Source organism: Myiozetetes cayanensis, unplaced genomic scaffold (assembly GCF_022539395.1).
Source record: "Myiozetetes cayanensis isolate MyiCay16 unplaced genomic scaffold, myiCay2020 scf6-25, whole genome shotgun sequence".
NCBI lineage: Eukaryota > Metazoa > Chordata > Aves > Passeriformes > Tyrannidae > Myiozetetes > Myiozetetes cayanensis.
This window is the reverse complement of record NW_026087853.1, coordinates 36029946-36051769: the sequence shown is the minus strand read 5'-3', so window position 1 is coordinate 36051769 and position 21824 is coordinate 36029946. Positions and strand designations below refer to the sequence as shown.

The following is a 21824-nucleotide window of genomic DNA, read 5'->3' as shown; positions in this document are numbered from 1 at the left end:
AGTGGCTCTAGCACAGAAGAAGGAATTACAGATAACAGTTCAGCTTCAGTAAAGACACAAAGGATCTGCTCCCAATGAATTATGTCCTTGTGAAGTCTTCTGTAACGTTTTAAAAGCAAACAATGGTTCTAATACGTGATACTGATAAATGAAAGAATTCTTTTTTAGTAAGCATTTAATCAGTTTACATTAAAGAAGTTTTGTCACTATACGTAATTTATGATACAAGGAAAATTATTCTAGCGTTCTGCCAAATGCCACTTCTAATCTAAAGCATTTTATTTGTCCTGAGAGCACAGGAAATCTATTTCTTTAAAAACAATTCTTTTTCTCCCACTCATCCAGCAGATTATGGCTTGGAGGTCAACTAATTTCTCCTTAGAGAAAGTTTTTCCTCTCCACCTAATCACACTGGACCATTTATTAAAGCTAAATAAATGTTTGGACTCACACATGAGATGCAAAGTGCCTGCTCTCTAGGAGGTTCACCCCATTTTCATTAAGTGCTTCCACTCGTCTCTTCAGTGCCACCAGCAGTTGTTCAAATTCCTGATGTTGCTTCAGTAGGCTTCGAACAGCATCTACATGGTCCTGCATTTAAGAAAGAAAATTTGATCAAGACTTTTCTTGGTTGTATTGTTGTTTCTCTAGCAGTGAAAAAAATATTGGCCCTTGTTTTCCTCCTTCTCTCTCAGGCAGGGGATATAGTGTATGTTTCGCATGTGCCTCAGGATGTTCAGGGCTACAAACAAGCAGCGAGTGTGTAGGTTTGTATCATATCTGGTTCCTCTGTTTTATGTTTCCGTTACGGTTTCATTGTCACCTTTTAAGAAAATCTGCATTCTAAATTTATGTCAGCATTCTGGAACATCTAGAGATGTGCAATACAAAAGGCTGTAGCTAAGTAAAACTTTATTCCAATCAGCTGATCCAAAAGTATCAATGTTTTAGTTTCAGCTGAAAACATAAGAGATATTGAGACACCACAACTTCCTTCTTCACTGATCTTGTGAATATTGTCTGCATTTATTTTTTTCCTTCATTTGCTTTGAAGTTCTTAAATCAATGAAAAGAGAAAGATTAAAACTAAAAATCATGTTTTTATTTGACAAAAAAAATTATGTTAAAAATTATGTTCAAGTTGAAATATTTTTTAATGGTTAGCCACCAAACAGATGAGTCAATTTTATATAAATCATATGACATGTACAAACACAGCAACAAATCACAACTTTAGCTGGTTTAAAACTTTTTTGAGAGACAGTGTGCTTTTTTCTCATGAAGATGAGTAAAAATATAAAAATATTAATGAGAACCTGAAAGTCTAATTCCCAACTATGAAAAAGCCATGACTGTAAGGATGAGGAAACCGATTTAATTAAGAAAATTTTTGCTACTCCCTGCATGGGGAGATGAGAAAATGAGATCAGCTGCTGTACATACCCCAAGGTTATCCCCCCGGAGAAAGGCCTCATGGCCAGAGAGGGCTGCATTGATACGATCTCCCTCCCTATTGAACTTCTGCAATTCCAGGCCATCCTGCAGCTTTTTCAGTCGCTGTTCCCACATTTTCAGCAGTTCTTCGTTCTCCTTGGCAAGCCTCTCCATGGACTGGTGGACTTCTATGGTACTGCTGTTACTGGGTTGTTGTTGGATTACTTTGTGCCCTAGCTCTTCCAGCTGCACAAATCTTTCCAGAGTCAAAAAGAAAAACGTGACCTCTTTGAGTGAGAAAATATGAATTCTCTTTCATCACAGTTCTTTGCTCTTTTGGCAGTGCCTATAGATCAAGTTTCCCCCCCCACTTTCACTCTTTTCCTGCCAACCATGGTTGTGCACTACAAAGGGCAGCTGATTTTTTGCTCAGGGATACATGCTGCAGAGAGTAGGTGAGATTTCCCCATTTGGATAGAAAGATCATATAAGCAGCAGGTTTTCATATTAAAAGGGAGAGGAGTACAGACAATATCTGGAAATTCATTACAAGCAGAAGAAGAACTGAAAATTATGGTAAATGGAACATAAGGCCTGAGAAGGAGTGGGGGAGCTGGAATAAAGTACATATGGCACTATCTGAGAGTGTCAAGAGTGCTTACGGAATACTATTACTGCAAACATACAGCTCCTCCTTCCCCCTCCATCAGCCATCAGGATAAGTATGCAAAAGCTGACTGGATTTTGTGTTTCACAGTCTTCTTTTGACAATCAGTTTCAAGCGCATTTGAATAAACTTTTGGCATCACTTTCATGCACAATGTATGTACATGATAGACATGTTTCATTTTCACAGTACTGTTGTCGTATCACCCCACTGCCCACCCTCACAGAATCTCTCTACCTTTCTTTCTGAGACCTAATTTCTTTCAGCAGGTCTTGATGCTCCTTCAGCAATTGCTCTGCCGAAGCCACGTCCACACCCATTTCTTCACTGCTCATCTTCTCCCGTATGCCTTCTGCCCACAGCAGAAGCCTACGGCTGTCTTGCAGAAAGGACTGTTGATTTTGTGCCCACTGCAGAATGTCCTGCTTCTTTTGGGACTCCAGCTTGAGCTTTGCCAGAAGCCTCTCCATGTTCTCTACCTGCTCAGTGATGGCCCTGCTCTCTGCAGGGTTGGTGTCCTTAATACTGAAATAAAATACATTCAATTGGATGAACAGGAATTTAGAGTTTGAATCAAAACCCTTTAAAAGGAACAGATTTGGATATTTACACTTCCATTTAAAAGAAAGTCAGCTAGGGCAACAAATTCTCATTTTGAATGTATAGAAAACTCAAAGAAGTAAAAAATTTTAAAGTAGTGTTTCAAATTCAAACTCCTATGCACAATTCTCTCCCATCTTCTTACCTTCACCCTTCCTTCCCCTGATTACCCTCTTTCAGAGTCTAAATGATACTTCTACATTTTAAACTAGGTAAATCCCATTAGTAGAAATAACTACTCTACTTGCTAGAGCCACAAACAATCCTGTGATATTTATCCTCCTACCACTGTGAAGTCTAGAAGCAATCACTTCTCCAGTCACCCAGCCATACTCAAGAGAGATCATCTCCACCCAAAATGCAAGTTCAGTCTTTGGGCTGCTAGAATGAAAAACGTCAAAAGCTGCTCATCCTCTTTATAGCCATAATTTACAACACGATCTTAGAGAACTATCAAAGAGTATGGAAACAAAGAGAAGGTTCCTTACGACTTTGCAACACTCCTCAAGTATTCAATTTTCCTCTCTATCACCAGGACCTCTCTCTCAACTGTATAGAGTTTGCGCTTGTATGACTCCAGCCCAGCAGGCAAGTTCCCTGGTTCCAGATCCCTGAGTTGGACCATCTTGTCTTGCAGTAGTACTCCTATGCTTTGACAGTCCTGAAGAAACGACTTCACATCAGCCACTCCAATCAGTTCAGAGCCCTTTTCCTCCTTCAGAGTTTCCATGCGACTCCAACTTGAAGAAAGATAACAATTGTTATACGTGAATTTTTTTTGTTCAGAAAAAGTCTTTTATAAAGATTTCATCAGGACTTAAGTGGGCTGAGGGGGTGAACTAGCACTCCCTCACAACTTCAATGTTCATATCAGTGCCATGTCAAAAAAGGTGACCCTGCTCATTTCTGACCAGGTTCAGAACACACTGAATATGATGCAAATCAACTACCATGGTCAAAATAAGGACCCAGCTGTGCCTCACGATTCCCACTGAGTCACATGGTGCCAGGAGTATGTTCACAACAGGTACTAAATATACTTTGTGAAGTTAAACATTTGATGTTCCTTTCAAGGTTTGTGAAGGGTGTCCTCATCTGATGCTTAAGTAACCAAATCAGCTGCTGCAGTGCAGTACAGACAGAACTACTCTGAATACATCACTGTCACCTGTGGGTGAATTCACACTGTGCTCTAACATGCACACACAAATTGCTGCAGTTTAAATATCTTCATGTCAGGGGCCTAGAAGCACCCCTTAAACCTGAAGGCATGACACTGGGCTCAGGACCAGCCTACAGCCAGGCTGAGGGCTGCCCCCTTCCCACTGATGAAACTGTTGTCTAGGTTGGGAATGAACGGTCAGCTCTCCAATTGGCCCCATGAGACAACCCTCTGTTTATCAGTAGCACTTTTACCTGACGTTAATCTCCTCCAGACAAATCTGGATCTCAGTATATTTGCTGGGACTAATCTTCCCATATTTAGCTGCTAATTTTTCAATGTCTCCCAGCTGGCCTTTGCCTGCAGCCAGTTCCGTTAAAAAGCTCTAAAGTAGAAAAGATACAAGAATTAAGAACTTGAGGTTTTTCCATTTCTGTGGACACAATTCTCAATAGTCTGTCATATCCATTCACCTCCCACTTTCACAGCTGGCTTCTCCATTTACCGGTCTGCTGACAACATGCACACCTGCGCACGTAGGTCCCCTGCAGCCCCCCGGCATCCCCTGGTGTGCACACTATGCCTGTGCACGTGTCCCACTCCACTGGGGTGCAAGTGCACTGATGGATTTTTTCATCATTTGCCTTTTTTATTTAAAGTGGTGTAAAATAAACCACAAAAAGAATCCTTTTGTACCATGATATTTGTACAGGATACGATGCTCACATGAAGATAAAGGGACAGAATCACATCAGCTTCTGTAATTTGGCATAGTCTGTACAAAAGAAATATCTGATTTATGCATGACACTCTAAGTTGAATGAAAAGGCTCTCGAAACATCATTACTCAACTATCTTTTCTCCCAAGGTCAATCTGATTTAAAAGGTGTCATCTGTGAACAGGGAAAAGGGATACCTGATATTTCTGCTGCATGACCTCCACATTGTCTGCTTGAGGTTGCAGAGTCCTGAAAATGTTCTCTTTGTCTTTCATCCATGACTGAAATTCTTCGCAAGAGCTACAGAAGCGGTAATAGCCAATCATTTCCTCCAGAGCCTTTTTTCTGTTCTGTAAAACAGATGAAGACTTAGGTATTTTTGTAATAACTCCTTGCCATTTGAAGAAACAAAAAACCCACAACCCTTGCATTTAAGATACAATACACAGGTGGTAGATTAGTAATTTTCCCAGACACTGCTGAAAGAGAATGGAAAGGTGATACTTCAAGATCACAGAGGAACAGTAGTTTAAAAGCATAAGAGAAGCAGCTGGAGAGTGTTCAGTCCCTGACAGGCAGGAAGGCCACTGTGCAACTTGCTGCTGCTGACTGAAGACTTAACTCAGTAATCTCAGGAATATGTAAGTCACATAGTCACAGCATGTTTTTGTTGGTCTTTAGGGCATGATTACACCAGGTAGGAATGAAAAGTAGCACATTGAGAATGCAGGTTACAATTGCTTATTTTTTCTCGTATCAGGCCAGACAGCCCAAATATTTAGGAGCTACAGCCAGCAACAATTATGGGAGTGGGGAGAAGATTACACAAAAGAATCTGCTCTTCATAAAATAAAAATAATAGAATGCAAATGGGAAGTTTGCCAACATAAAATGGGCTTGGTACAAAACTTTATTGCTAATCTTGAGCCCTGAAGGCCTGCAGGAACTAACAGTTTTGAGGCACATTATTAAACTGAAAGCAGAAGCCAGTACAGCACTTTACTTTGCATTACTTTGGACTTTTTTTGTGAAGTGTAAAGCAGGAGACACTATACCTCAGCCATGCTCTGTAGATTTTTGTAAAGTGAATCTATTTCATCTTGGGTTTTCCAGATGTTCTCTGGAAGAAAATGAACATCTGGACTTGAGGTTCCAGTGGTAGCAATTTCAGATGTTTCCCAGGTTCGACTGAATGGTAGCTTAGTTGTCTTTTGATTTAAGTCATTTGGGGCTTCCCTTTTCATCATCTGTTAAGAAAAATTTAACTAAATCAATGGATGAATATTTCTGATTTGGATAAAAATTTCACACAGAAGGAAAATTTGGACTTTCTAGTTCAAATCACAGCATTCTGACCCTTTAAACCAAATATTTCCAGTATTTCTTTGAATATGTTTCCATTGTTTTATTCTGAAAGAATGAAGCATTTAACTGAAAAAAAATTGGTTTTGTTTAAATAAGAAGTTTAAATCATTAAAAAATATATTGATTCAGTAAAAATTCTCATTATGGACTCAGATAAAAGTTGTTTTGTTGAAGGGTTTTTCTAATACTTTTTTGTAGGTTTCAACAAAGCAAGACAATCAGCTATGCTCATGGTCCTATTTGTGGTGATATTTTTGTACCTGAACATTTCCAGTTTCAAAGCCTGTGAGTGCCCTAGTGAATCCATACTTCTATTTGTGTATCAATACTATCTTATCACATGCTTTTTCATGTTTAATAACAAAGCAATAAAATTTTTATTCTAATAAAAATTAATGCTTCATTGGTGGAGTAAAGGGAAGAGTCAAAGTGGTGCTCATAGCTCTCAAATTTGTTTGGCTAAACATCGAGAGAACATACAAGTCTAAAAGAAGCAAGCTATGAAATGTGTCACCCATCTCCCCTGAATTCTATTATTAAGTGAACTGATCTCAAGTCAAAAGTTCCCTTTCTAGTCAGTGAAAAAGAGAGGCACGTGCTGAGGTTGACTTCATACCATATGCCTTAACATCTGTCCTGGATTATATGAGTTGCTCTTGGAGTTGTGGGATGGTTCATCACTGTGCCAGGGTACAAAAAGAATTTGTAAAGATGTTTTGATACTTTTTAAAGATGATTGAAATTAATAATTTTATGTCAACAAAGATTGAGAAAGTATTTCTGAGGACCAGTAGAGGGAACTAATATGATGAGAGTATTTCTAGCACTACAGAGAACACTAGCTAGGTGTGCTACGAGTGGCCAATGAACTTCTTTGTTACCTAAAAATTTGCCTCAGTTCTAATTAAAAACTTAATTTGGAATATTTTATGTTATCAAAATCAAAGTATCTTATATAATTAAAAAACATTTCATTTGCATTCTTCAACAAAATGTGACACAATCCCTCATCTACTTACAGCAGCTGGAGCTTGCTGTGCTGCAATGTCAGCCTGCTCTTTCAGGCGTGTCATCTCAGAGGAATAGGCTGTAATCTCCTTCTCCAGGCGCAAGTGACGATGCAATAGTGCTTCAGCACTTGATTCATCTTTTCCATAGTCCTGGCTGGCTAGAAGGGGCTGCCTTTCTCGCAACCATGAATTTGCTTCATTGATGTCAGCAAAGTACTGAAGAAATACAGAGAAGAAAACATTTGGATTCATCCTGGATGTATCATATTCAGCTCCTTCTTCTTTAGAAAATTATGAATATGGAGAAATGCCATTAAGTTTGTAGCCATAAGGTTACTACCAGGTGTCATGAAAGCTATGAGTAAGGTAGCTCTAAATCCATGACGTATTTCATGCTTGTATCACAGATAAGTGAATAAAGAGATTAAAAGATTGTCTATATAGCTCTTTAAAAGCTCCTAATTAGCTAAAATTTCATGGTGCATAATAGTGGCAGTAAAAGAAACCCACAATGTATGATGTTAGTAAGTACTATGTAATTCCAACAGATACTTTCTACATGTTTAAGGAACAAACAATGAACTTAGTCTACGACAGAAGTTTCCTTCTTTTTTCCAGAATTTGTAGTCTGCCTGGCTATGGTTGTAAAAAATGAAAACAAGCTTTTGAGATACAGAATAAAGGTACAACAACAACAAAAAAAGAGAAAATCCATAGTAGTGAAAAACAAGTAAAGAAGAACTGAAACACCATAATGGTATTAAACTTAATAAATAGAAGAGAGAATTTAGAGTTTTTCCAGGACAAAGCTGTTCAGTCTTATTCAACCATTTCATGGAAACAACAGACTGAACAAAAAACTTAGGAAAGGGAGATTGGGGAAAGGAAAAAGGGGACCTGAGATAACGTGATGCGATTTAAGAATGCTGCTTTTTAAGAGTTCTTGATTTGCAGATAATTGAGTGCTTGCAGGAGTGAAATCATAGGTCAGAATGGCAGTGTCAAACACTTGGCAGGCTCTGTGAAGTTCATGATCAATCTAAGTTTTACAACATGTTTCTTTTGTTGTTGGTTTTTGGAGTTCTTTTTTTCATGTGAGGAAAATGTCACACAGCTACCCCAATCCCATTCTCTAAAAAGATTCTGCACCAGCACTATGATGTGAGTTATTTCCATTAGCATTTTCAACTTTAGAGCAACTCCCAGCTGCTTAAATCTCCCTCCTGGCTGGCTGGCAAGAGAATTGAGATTTCACTGCCACAGATCCTTTTGAAGACCAATACCTGAAGGCTTTCCTGCCATGGTTGCCCTCCATGTGGGCACATTGGGCAGAACTGAGCCACACCCATGTCCCTCATACACACACCACAGCAGAGCCCTCTTACCTGTTTGATGAGAGCTGCTGCCTGCAGGCGGCTTTTGCGATCAGCCACCTCGTCTTGGAGCTGCTGCCACAGCTTCTGGAGGTTGTCTGTCTGCCTCAGAATGTCATCCTGGCGCGCAGGGTTCTTCTGGCTGAGCTCCCAGCCCCTCCTCATCACATTTGCACATATGGCTCTGTGGGAATTGCACTCTGCTTCAAGAGCCTAGTACAAGGATGGGAAACGTCAGCATAACTCATTCCCCATCAGTGAGAGAAAACAGGGGTCCTCCTCTGTGCTACTGTAATGCATACGTTTCCTAGAGCCTCATGTTTATTCACGCCTAAGACATTTTCCTTAGTTCTCTGAGATGATTGCCCCTCTGGTCCCCACACTGTTCTACTTTTTACCTTTGATCTGAAGCTTGCTATGCAGTCTTCTCTGAATGAGATACTTGTCATCCACCAGTTCAACTGTCTCATGCTTTCCAGAAGGAACAAATATACAAATAGATGCACACAAATGTATATTAAAATAACAGAAGAGGCTCCTGTTTCTGTGTTCATATGAAAGTTCTCAAGCCCACAGGTCTCTTCACTTATTGACAGTGATTCTTTGCCATAAGAAGGCACTAGCTCAGATACGTAAACTTTTGATATTAAGCCACAGTAAGGTCTTAGGAAAAGTGGCAACAGATTTATAAGGTCATACAATGCTATTCATTCTGCCTACTGATATCTGTCTTCTTTTCACCATCTCTCTGCCCATATCTCTCTTGGCCAGGGAAGGAGGGTGAGAAAAACAGAAACTAGCATTTTTGTTCCGCCCATCAAAAGTTAGCTAATACAGAGCCCAGTGTCTTCACTAGAAGCCCCACTTCTAGTCCAGTAGGGAGCATATTCCTTCTCTGCCATTTCCTTCCCACTTGGGGAGAAAATCCCTAGACTACAAATTTTTTAAAAATTCCAAACAATGGTCATGACACTTGAGATAAGGAGCAGTTTGGTAGCTTTTTGTAAATGAACTGAACTGGAACTGATGGAACTGAAGGCCATTGATGTCCTAAAGTTTTGCTTTAATACAAAGACGAGGCACCACCAGCAAAATAAGATACCTTGTTCTTCTGAATAGAGGCTGTAATCTGGCTGATATCTTTCCCTAATGTTGTAGTTCTTGCTAGTTTCCATTTCTCAGTGACCCACGATTCCTCTTCTTTGCAGTCACGGAAGAATTCAAAGAGCTTCAAAGCCTCTTCTAGCTGAGATTTTCTGAACCAAGGAAGCAAACACTATATATCAGTCAGAAGTAGGATTCCATGGAAACAATGGTAGCATAATCAAAGAGAAATTTAAAAATCAAAAATTTGAATGTCTGTAGTTCCTCTGTTTCATATATTAGTTTATTCATGGAATAAGACAAAAGAAAAAAACTACATTTCCTTCTTTTTCTAGGAGATAACTGCTTGCTAATCAGACTTCTCATAAAACAAGTTATAATAAATGCTGAGAATTAAGTTATTCTTCATCTATGAAAGTGAGTCATCCTTTCATCAATTGCAATCACTCAAGTTGTTTTTGTTCTGTCTTTATAAATGGAGAAATGAAAAAATTTCAAATGCCATCTGATTAAAGAAGTGATTGGCCATCCTTATCAGGAAGAAGAGAGACATAAGCACAGCCCTACCGTGACTTGCTCAGAGCTGTAAGGTTCTGATACAGCTGATGAAGCATCTGAACTTTTGCATAAAGCACTTCTGGTTTAACTGTGCTGTCCTTGCTGATTTCTGTGGTCCTCTGGGTGATGTGTGTCAATCTACCACCATAGGAAGAGATCTGCGAGTCAATCAAGTTGTGATTCTGCAGCAAATCTACTACTTCCAGGAGCTGCTTACCACAATCCTGGGAATTCACTAGCACCTACAAACAAAGTGAGAGTACAAACAAATCAGTTGAAAGATTCCTGTTGATTCTCATAGCTTCTAAATGTCCAAGAATATCACATAGGTAGAGCGAAAAAGCTGCCTATTTAGAGGAAATACACTTTTCTTTCAATTTCACAAGCTAATAGCAACAATTCAGAGTTTCTATCTAATGCAGTACAAGTAATGGTCTCTTCAAAGCATCTGTTTTCATACCTAAGTTATTACTATTAAGGACTCAAGGTCTCCGAATTTGTGGCAGTGATGAATATCCTTTTTCTAATAACCCATCTGTAGGCAGATTGATTTAAATCTGTATTTTGAGAATTTTACAATATCCCATTTTATGGTATGTTGTAACTGCTGTGTTCTTTTATTTGAGGAACTTAAGTGCTTATCTAAATAATGCAAATAAGTACTTCACAGTATTTAACAGGGGGCTGATGAAGGTACCAAGTGCTTACAAGTCAGTCCTCTTTCTAATTTTATCAATAGATACAATTCTAGTTATATCGATAGATACAATTATCAATCCTATTGTAGGATACTTATCCTTACCAATCTTCTCCCACATCCTCAGGCTATCATGGTTCCAGCAACACTACTACTACTACTTTGCTTACTAACACTAGGAGAGAAAGATTTATAACTTGGAGACGGGCTCTTATCTTTAATTTGAAATTCACAACTTCATATAGCATGCTAACTCTTTCAACTCAGGCAAAAGTCATAAGGATTTTTCTGTCTGCAAGAACAAAGAATGGATAGATACTGCCTAACATTACAAAATCAAAATGATCCTGGTTATTTCTCATGCTAACGAGATGACTTTGTGCTCTGTCACTCTTGTAATAGTTGGAAATTCTTGCTAAAAGCAATTACTGTGCATTTACAGTGGAATTTTTCTTTCTCACAAGTTTATAAACCTGAAAGCCTGAGCTAGTTCCCATCTGTATAAACACTGGAAGTACTTCCAGAAGCTAATTCAGAAGAATTATGTGGAATGGAAACAGAAGGTCATTTTACTCCACTTTTGCTTTTACATTTCTAAATTTACATTTCTAAATTTAGATAAGATTATTTCCCATCTTTCCCATCTTTATTTTACTATATAACTTGAACCTGTAAAGTTTGCACTCCCTGTAATACCATACCTGGCTTTCTAATTAGAGAGAGCCCCTATAGCAAAGCCAATTTTTTCTCATGTAGTTACCTGTGATGATGAACTGAAATGCACAGTTAGGCATCTAAGTAAAATTTGTGTATTTTTACATAGGTGATAGACTTATCTCCTGTTGGTAACATTCAGTCCCTGGAACATGGTGGTTTATCAATGGACACTGGCAGCAGTGCAAGTTGTGTGCTGGTGGAGAAGACTCAGTACCTGCAGCTCTTTCAGCTCCTCTGTAATGGCATCAATGTCCCTTAGAAGGCCAAGAATTTCCTGCATTGTACCCAGGGATTGTTCTCGTCTCTGTAGCTGATCCAGGAGATCCTGCCATTGCTTTGAAATGTTTTTTTGCCTACAAGGGAAGAGAAAGAAATTACCAGTTTGGACCAAAGGCTCTGGGTAGCACTGAAGGATTCTCAGTGTTTATAGCTTTAGAGGATCTAAATGAACATGCACAACTCTTCACACTAGTGTAAGAGGACAGGTCATGATCAGAAAACAGGTCAAAACATTACAGGTATTTTGACTAGCACATCAACTGCGATAGACTTCTTAAAATTTAGATTTTTTTTTTAATGGATGTTCAGACCTTACATTCCCGATTGCTTTCATCTTTCATTTGATACAGTGGAAAGGCTTTGAAACAAAGAAGTGGTCTTTAAATGGCTGCTTAAAGTAAAATATTAATCTAACCATATCATGTCACAATCTGATCTCATAAAGACTTTAAATTCCTCTTTTATAACTGTTTTTCTTAGTTTTCCCATAGGTTTCTGACTTTGTCTGAACATAGAAAAGCACTGAAATATCACAAAATAAGTAATTTGTATGGCATTCTTAGACATTCACAAATCAGGCTATATAATAAGCCAAGATAATCAGAGAAGTTATAATGTCTCAGTATTTGCTCCAGAGTGGAGTCACTCTGAAAAGACTTTGTGCCTTAATCAATCTGTATCTCCTCAAACTACAGAATAAAAAAGAAATGTGTTGATTTGGAAAAAAAAAAAAGTATCTGAGTACTTTTGATGGAAGATAGAATATTTGATTGAAATTTTTAGATATATTTTCATATATAACAAAAATATCTTAGCATTATTTTTCACCCTATATCAGTCTAAGAGTTTGATCATTCAAGGCAAAAAAATAGAATTTTGAAGGAGAGGAAACATTTGCCTTATCTGCTGAAACTATTCACAGATAGAAGAAATTCTTGCCAGTTCTACTCATAAGGAGCAGAGTTAAGATTCACAATCACAAATAATTTTCTTCTACCACAACACATATTTCCAGCTAATTTTGACCTCCATCATCAGACAGTCCCATGACCATCACTCACTTCTTCAGGATTTGATCTTTGCTGTGATAGTTCTCCTGGCTGATAACAGCGGCCATTTCATCCAAAGCTGCGAAGCGTTCCTTCCTGGGCAGTACATCTGCCACAATGGCTTCCAGCTTCTTACTGGCAGCCTCCATCCTGTCCACGCTCTCTGGCCAGAAGTCCTGCTTCCCAATAACTTTTCTCATGTCTTCCAAGTAGGACTCACGCAGCGCTGCCTTCTTCAGGAACCTCTGCGCTAGCTGTTCCAGCCTTTCTAGCCTCAGCATCTCCTTTTGTAGTGCTTTTCCCCGGTTGTGCTCTGACTTTTCCAGGATGACCCAATGCTTTTCCACATCCTGCAGTGTCTTCCCCTCTGGGGGCAAGTATGGCCGCTGGTTGTTGGCTCTCTGTTTGGTCCTGATGTTGAAGAGATGAGCTTCAATCATGCCCTTCTCTTGATATTTAGGGGGTTTCTCCATAGTGCGGAAAGTTTTGAAGTTGGCCATGAGCAGCCACATCTCCTGAAGAGAGTTGGGGAAATGATGGTCATCCAGTTCCATCACCTTCTGCTTAATCCATTTCAGGAGGTCAGAGACCATCTGCTCATACAGAAGCTTCAAGTCATCTATCTCCTTCAGGAAGAACACAATCTGTGATGGGAATATAAAGTTACAAGCCACATAAGAAAGAGAATGAAGCTAGGTGGGTGAACAGAAAGCAGCATCTTCAGCAGTCATCACGTTTTTATACAGATCTGGTGGTAGCTGTCACATCGGAGGCCAGGTAAAATCCTAGAATAGCCTTCCATGAAAAACATATAAATAAATATTATTTAATGTCTCATTTCAGTTTCCATTCAAGCAAACATTAGTTTTGGACTAAACAGCATGTAAGTGGAGACTGTCAGCAATTCCTCTGTGGGGCTGAGTAGAAAGTGAGAATCCCAAACTGAGGGGTCACACTTTTTGTTTCACAATGAAAAAAAAAACAGATTCCCCCCCCCCCTCCATCTTGTTCCTAAACCCAAAACAATTCTGTCCTAATATGCAATTACACCCTCTTAGCTTCACCACTTCAGGGTGTTAGAAGATCATCTGACAAGATCTGGTTCTCCCACATGCACACAGCAGACTATGGTCAAACAGCCCCTTCTCAATCTCCTCTGTTGGAGCTGTTTCCCTTCATATAAATTATTAGAAAATGTCTGGTGGCCCAACAGGGTTTGGTAAAGACACTAAATCTGATTCAATACTAACTTTTCAAGTCCAGGACGTTTATCTGTTTCGTCTGTGGTCTAATCTAACTTTATTTCAAGTTCAGGTAAATACTGAAGCAAACATCTAGAATGAAATCCAAAATTAAATAAAAAGCATTAGAGTGAAATTATCCTTTCTTTCCATTATACATTTTTTCTATCTTTGTATATTTACTTCACATTATTTCTTTTTCCTCATCCTAGCTTAGTAACCCTCCTGCAGATGTCCTTGGCAGGTTTAATGCTAAACAACGTTGTCTGCCTCTATCATTTCGCTGAGTTTGCCTGCTCCAGCCAGGCAGATTAGTGAGGGAGATGGCACTGAGAAAAGACCCGGTCCTTCCAAGTGGTAATCTGCTTTTACCTACCAGAAAGTGCACTTGGCAATGAGTAAGTGTCACAGTGTAAGAGGAGTAAAATAGCACCAACCTTCAGTGCAGGAAAAGCAGCCCATGACATCAGGGCTCCCTTCTGTATTTTCTGCCATCGTACCCAGTTCTTGCTGAAAGATCCTAGCAAATGCATGGTCACCTCACATAGGAGAGGGAAAGGAGATTTGCCTCCCAGAGCTGTTTCTCTCTGCCAACCTGGTCACACACTTAGTCTGAACTCAAAGTCTTCCTTGACACATTCAGGCTTCCCTCCCAATCCTATTAGTAAATTCAGAGCTGCCTATTTGAGGGGACTAAGGACATGAAGAGATTAACATCTGTTTCCTTCTCCTTCTGAACCTTTGTGTGTATCAGAAATGCAGGAAGACAGAAATGCAATATTATAGACGGGCTAAAAATAGGGAAGGAGGCAAAGAGAGAAAAAGAAGCAGGTAAGTGGAGAGAGAGAAAAGAAAGAATAAATATAAATGGAAAAAACAGTAGAGCACAAAAAGAATGAAAAATGACAGAGTAAGAAAATTGTTTCTTCACATAATACAAAAGTTATGTCTTCCTTGCTCTTATAGTTCCTCTAATACATGCTTGATGACTCAAGGACTATTTCAGGTTTATCAAAAGATAAATAATGTCTCCTGGCCAATATCCAGTGACTCATGTAGACCAATCAGATCCTACTGCCCACTCTCCTCACTGATGTCCAAACTTTGACTGAATTCCAAGTCCTGTTCTCATCTAATGCTTCTCTTCAGAGAACATCCTGTTCTAATACACAGAATCATAGAGTATCTTAAAGTGGAAGGAAGCCATGAGGACCATTGAATTCAACTCCCTGCTCCTTGTAGGACTACTTAACACCAAATCATATGACAAAGAGAATTCTCCAGACACTCCTTGAACTCTAGCAAGCTTCATTCTGAGGGGAGCCATGTTATGGGATCATCTAATTCTTGTCCCAGACCACTTTTTCAGCTGACTAAACACTGTTTTTCACCTTGTGACCACCAGGAAAGCCTTAGGTTGGATTATTGCACCTCCTACTAAGAAATATATTCCCCCTCTCAATTGCACAGGCAGATTTCAGAGTCCAGATGTTTACAGAGGACCCATCCTGGATGTGTAGGTTTTTTGCAGGCTATTTCTTTATACTTTTGACAAAAACAGAATAGATTGTTCTAGAGATACAAGAGAAATTATCTCTCGGGAAAGTGGTCTTCAGTAGAACAACCACAAAATTCCTTCAGTTTTCCATCAATAGGATGCAGGTATTTTTAATATAGCTCAGTATTGTATGTGAGGTGAAATGTACATGGAAATAAAGAAGAAAATTTAGCTTAGCTAAATTTAATAAAAATTTAATAAAAAATATTAATAAAAATTTAGCCAATTAGCTAGCAGTCTCTCGTTTTTAGTGTTTTTGATGGTGGTATTGAATTGTTTTGGTTTTGTTCAGTTTGTTTGGTTTGGGGTTTGTTTGTTGTTTGTTGCTTTGTTTTGGTTTTTGGTTTTCTTCTTCCATTCTGTACCTAAGGAGTTAGAAAGAAAGGACAAGGACTTGGAAATAAAAATCCAAAGTAGTGTAATAGAATAAGGGATCATCTTTCCTATTAAATAAGAAAATTGTTGACTAGATCTGCTTTTGCTTATTTGTGTAATCTTATCTTAAGATGACTGAGATCTGTATGCCTCAAGCTGCCTTGGAGCCATATAAGTTCTTAAGCAGAAACTGTGAGGTCAAAAAAGGATTCACTTTTGGTGAGACAATTGCAACCCCTTTAGAGATTGGAGAGTCTACAAGCACTTCTCAAGATATAATATCTTTTAAATAGCTGTGCCATTTGATTCAGTTCAAATGATCCTGAAGGTGAGCTTGCACAGAACTCCCCACATCTCAAATTTATCTTTATGTTTTTAACAACTTTTAACTTACGAAGATAGCAATGCACTTACTTTGGTAAGCCGTTTCTGTATTGTCTGGCCTTGTTTCAGTCTGGAGAAGTAGTGGTAATAGAGTGACACGTAAGTCATGATGGATCTCTCATCTGGATAGGGCACAGCCACATCCTCAGCATCGAGCAGTTTGCTGATTCCAAGCTCTTTCTCAGCAACATCAAAGGCATTGTTCAGGTTTTTAATGGGCTGGTCCTGTCTCAGTGAGCTGTAGTGGATAAGATCAGGCCTGGGCAAGGAGAAGAACAAGACACAGAGGGAAAAAAATTTATGTTTGTTGTAAGTTCTTTCCAATTATAAACCATAAACTGTTTATTAGACTAAGGAATGTGACATTAACACTGAAATTACTTTGACCCTGAACTTCACTCAAGAGCATTGCCCCTTTCCTATATAACAGGAAGAAAATTGTCCTTTATGAAATTGAAGTACCGCTCCCAGAAAACCTCTACCCTTCACTGATTTCTTCTCTTCACTGATGCATGAAAACCAAAGGCCACTTGAGGGGCAGTTCTGAAAAGGGAGGTGACAACCAACTTGGGAAATTACAGAATCCCACTGTGGTATCCTGTATAAGAGTAGTAGAACAGTTAATGGACATAGAAATGTTCAGGGTTCTCTCATAGGTAGTTTCTCTCTCCTGCTTTGGGCTGTTTTCTTCACACTTCTTCAGAAGGACAGACAAGGGACAAAGAATGAGACTTGAGAGTTGCTTGCTCTGTTACAACTGAACCAGAAGGGATACATGCTCACAAAGTTCATGTGATAAAACCAATCCCTTAAAGAGTAACTTTAGAAAAAGAGCATTTTTAGATATGTGATACTCCCTTGGAAATTCAGTGTTATGCCCAACTAAAGGAACTATGAAGCAGGAGCTTTTGGTCCTCTCTTTCTTAGAGAGAGAATATCCATTTAAGAAAGAGTCCTCAGTGAGAAAGGGCAGAGAGAATTTGACAGTTTCTTGGCAAAAACCTTTAATTCAGACTCTAGAACAACTTGTGCCAGAGCAATGAGCAACTCTGTCTGAACTGATCCATCAGATCTTACCTGTGAGCATGTATGAGTGCGTTGAAGGCCAGCCCATCACTCCAACTTTTGGAGAAATCCTTCACATCCACATTGGAATAGCTGGCAGTTTTATGCTGACACCAGAGTAGTAAGGCTTCATTGGCAAACAGAACATCAGCTCTGCCTCCAAATTCTTCCTGTTAAGAGAAACCAGTGTGAACGATATATGGAAGTAGCATCAGTGAGTTTACACTTAAATTCACATAGATCGCTTTGTATTACTTTTGTCCTATTTACAAATCCCCTCAAAGTCATGACTTGCAGACTGTATCTGACATAAAGGTAGAAAGATTTAAGATGAAAGTAGAAGCTTTATACTATAATAAAATGAATTTGAGTGAACTCAGAAATTATAAAGTGAAAGATATTTGTTTTAAAGCTTTTAAAAATTTCTCTAAGGTTTGCAGAAATCAAGTGGAAAGCAAAGCTCAGTTTGTGAAGTAGGACTCAGAAACAAAATATTATGTATTCAGGTCAAATGTGAGAAATTGTTAACTTTGATTTCATGATAACGTCATAGATTCTTATTTTTCAGGTACTTAGAGTACATGTTAAATAATTTTGAAAAGAATATGTTTCTTCAGAGAAGAAAAGTATGTAGCATGCACCACAAATCTAGAGAGAACTGTTGACAGAGAAACACTTTCTGAAGTCAAAAGTCAATTAAAAAATCTATAGAAGAACATGAATATCCTATCTATCTCCACATTACTCTGTTCAATCTCTTTGCAAAATTATAAAGTGGATTCAACTGGTATTAGAAATTGCTGGATGAGTAACTGGGTAACATTATAAGACCTGTATGATCAAAGCAGTCAGGAAACATTATGAAAATGGTCCTTACTCTCCTGAAACTCTACATAGTCTCTGAAATGCTCTGATCAGACAAAAAGACAAAGATACAGCTTTACCTTATCAAGTCTGATAGATGAAATCTGAAATCTAAGTATGATGATCCAGATAAGTCCCAGGATTAAGGTTCTGTCACCATCTACGATATTCTCAGGACCAATCACTTTTACTTGTACCTGCTAATAAACCAATATCTGTTCAGCATAATAATACTCATGTCCAGTGCTCAGTGTAACAAACTGTTATTGAAAAGGGAGTTCAGGTGTTTTCTTAAAGAATCAGGTTTTATGTCTCTTCATTGGTCCATAGACCTGCAAAGCTCCCATGTTCACACCCTAGGTGTCATATGCACCAAGGATGAGTTTCAGCAAAAGCCTAGCAAAAGGATGGTGGTCTCAAAGATTTAAGGTTCCTATATGTGTTTTGAAAACTGGTGGTTAAGGAGAGGAAAGAAACAAAATTCAGTGCTCCTTTCTTCCAAAGAAGAGGGACATTAGCTGTTTATGAATGATGTTACTCAAATAACAAATTAAAATCTCATGAGGTGGTTTTTTTTTCTTTTAATAAGACCCCTAGCCTGTCTTCAAAAATACCTTATTGTTTATTAGAGGGGGAAACTGTAATGAATATAATACTAAAATTACTTAGTAACATCCATAAACTGCTGTGATCTCTAATATCAATATTAACTTACCTTAGATTTCAGAAATGAGATGGCTTTGCTGTTGTTCTCTAGAAAATGCACTCTCATAGTTCCCCGGCTTGGTTTGGGCAAAACTTCTCCAGAGAGCAGCTCTAGGAGTTTCATGAGAGAGATGCCATCTTTCAAGTCTGTGTAAATATCTTCTAACTCAACCTTCACCTGTGAAGAGCAGTCAGACAATACAGACTCAGGTTTAATGAATCCTCTATTTCTAATAATAAACAAATAAGACTTTCTTGCTGTTTCACTGAGTCTTCTGTATGACAGTGTGTATATGCAAGGAGCGGTGAATCTTAATTCAGAAAAAAACGAATTTATGAAAGTAGGCTGAAGTGAAAAAAAGCAGCAACAACCAAACAAAAACACAAACCCACAATTGAGCAAATAAAGATAAAAAGTAGGAGATTTTTAAAAATAAAAACATGTGAGCATTTGCAAAATCTGACATTTTTCGTTTCAGTTCAAATTAATATTTTCATTTTTTTATTCTGACCAATACATTTCATTTAAAAATTGAGCTGATGATCCCATTCAATGACTTGATTTTTACTTCATAGTCTCAACAGAGTTTGTCACGTCCTGCTCAGACCTGTGCTACCACCTGGAGTCTCCATACTTTTTGCCAGAGTCTCACACTAAGTGAAAGATTAGGATCTTTCACAAAAATCTGTTTCATTGCTGTCAGAGGTGAGGTCACCCAGTGCTTAGGTGATACAACACGACATGGTGCGTACTCTGACCGAACAAGAACTTGCCTTGGGTGTTTCCTTTTGGCGTTATGCCATTTGCCATCTAGAAGGGACATTAAAATCACACCTAGCAATAATTTACTGTGGTGTTGCAATTTTGGTAAATAATCATTACGTCTTCATGGGAAAAAAAAAGCTGAATTACTATATTTTTTTATATAGAGAACAGTTACACATTGCAGGGAAAAAAGGACAGATAAGAGACACATGCTTTTTAATTCCTGATCAAATGTTAATCAGTTTAGCAGATCTTTTCTCCAGGGAAAGAAGAAAACACTGGAAGCGTAAAAGCAACTCAGAGAGTCTTGAAGTCTGTACTGTGTGTGGAAGAAGAATTTACAACTTTATCTGATTGATCATCTCCACAAAACCCCTCCCTGCTTAGTTGCCAACTTCGGGGATTTTGGCATATTAAACAAACTTAAAATTCTGCCTATGGTATATTACAATGAAAAAAGTTAAAACTTTTATATTCTGTGACACTTCCATAAATGAACAACAGTTTCATTTAAAATTGTAAAGAGACAGACTTCATATATCTGCTTTATGCCTCACTCAGCAGTCGTTTTAACAGCTTTGTTGCATAGTTCTTCTCATGAAGATCCCAGTCAGAGATTGCTTAACAAATTCAATCTAATAGCATTCTTAGTGCTAGACTTGAAGTAGTCAACAATATAACTCAGAACACTGCAGTGTCCTGTAGTATGACTCAATCATATTACAGTGTGTATTGGAAAGCTGAGACTACATTGCCAGGAAGAGAAGATAAGGTGTCAGTCTCTGCACGTCTCTTACCATATATGGTTTGGAAAGCTTTTATGATACATGAACAAGTACATTGCAGGAAGTTAAGATGGCTATTTTAATCTTTGAACTTGAAGTCATTTTTAAAATGAGAAATTATTTATCTATGGCTAAACAGAATTTCCTACACCACAGAAAGCTAACTTTCTGCAGGTGACAAAATTAAATTGTGTTTTGCATTTGTTTTCTCCTGTTAAGAAAAATAAATTTTAGAGTTTATTTTGCTCTGCAGCTGCCATTGCACCAATCACAAATTTAAAACGTTACACTGAAAAACTCCATCTAGTACTGAAACACCATATAATAGTGATGAGTTAGAATAGACCCGAGAGGCCTGGTCCTGCTTGGTCTCCTCAAGGTCCATTTTCATTAGTATCATCTACAGTCTGTAGAAAAGAAAACTGGGTTTGAATGATGTCATTCCCTACTGTGCCATGGCTATATCATTTGTGCTTGAAATGAGCTTATCTGCAGTAAGTCTGGAGACTTGGAATATGTTGGAGTTACCTTGCACACCCAAATAGCCTGCACACTTTTTGGAAGTCTGAGAGTTACTGAAAACAAACTGGTGTGTACTTGCATGGCAGTATGTTTGAAATTGGTAGAATCAATGCTATTCTTTCAGAGCTATTGAGCAGCAACTCAAGCTGAATTGATCAGGAAAAGCAGGAATTTTATTTTTTGGCCAGGAAATTAAGAATCGAGCATTGTTTGGGGAAACCCAAACATTTGCAGATACTTACAGGAAAAAGAAATAAATAAGGAGCTTCCTCTGAGAGGATCACCAGTATACAATGGACATCACATTATGATAGGCTTATACATTCTACAAAAATGAATCTTGATTTTAGAGAACACTGATAACATGAACAATGGAGACAGATGTGAGGTAAAAGACAGAAGCTGCAGGACTCCAGTTAGTCAAAGCCCTCCTTGCTTGCATATGTATGTAGTGACATTCAAGAAAAAGTTAAAAAAAAAAAATTAAAAAGAATGCAGTGGGTGAAGTAAAATAAAATAAAAACAAACAAAAAAATTCCCCAGATTGAAGGAGTTACCTACATTATTCCTGGAGAAGACATTGTTAATCCAGTTGGTAAAGGTTTTCTTTTGCATGGACATACGCTGCTCCTGCAGCTTTTTGATATGATCTTTTTCATATTCGGTATCCATGGTCACCTAGGAAGTCAGAAACCTCAGTGGGGTGCTGAGTGATGAAGAGATCTGCCAGGTCACCTGTAAAAAACAGTCACATGCCCAGTGCATATAGGAAATCCAGCACCAACAGGCACAGGATTGAATACCACACCCAGTAGAATATTTTAC

The 21824-nt window shown here is 38.3% G+C and overlaps 1 protein-coding gene across 1 annotated transcript in view; it reads right to left on the bottom strand.

The window, feature by feature from the left end:
• Positions 1-21824, bottom strand: part of SPTBN5 (spectrin beta, non-erythrocytic 5) — a 94552-nt gene that overhangs the window by 69291 nt on the left and 3437 nt on the right. The window contains 18 exon segments of the mRNA XM_050336997.1: positions 452-591; positions 1444-1690; positions 2339-2626; positions 3190-3441; positions 4118-4248; positions 4780-4932; positions 5638-5829; positions 6967-7173; positions 8343-8543; positions 9433-9586; positions 10002-10234; positions 11621-11759; positions 12747-13378; positions 16323-16551; positions 17370-17527; positions 18302-18418; positions 18937-19104; positions 21561-21734. Coding sequence (XP_050192954.1) covers positions 452-591; positions 1444-1690; positions 2339-2626; positions 3190-3441; positions 4118-4248; positions 4780-4932; positions 5638-5829; positions 6967-7173; positions 8343-8543; positions 9433-9586; positions 10002-10234; positions 11621-11759; positions 12747-13378; positions 16323-16551; positions 17370-17527; positions 18302-18418; positions 18937-19104; positions 21561-21671 — 3752 coding nt within the window. The 5' untranslated portion in view covers positions 21672-21734.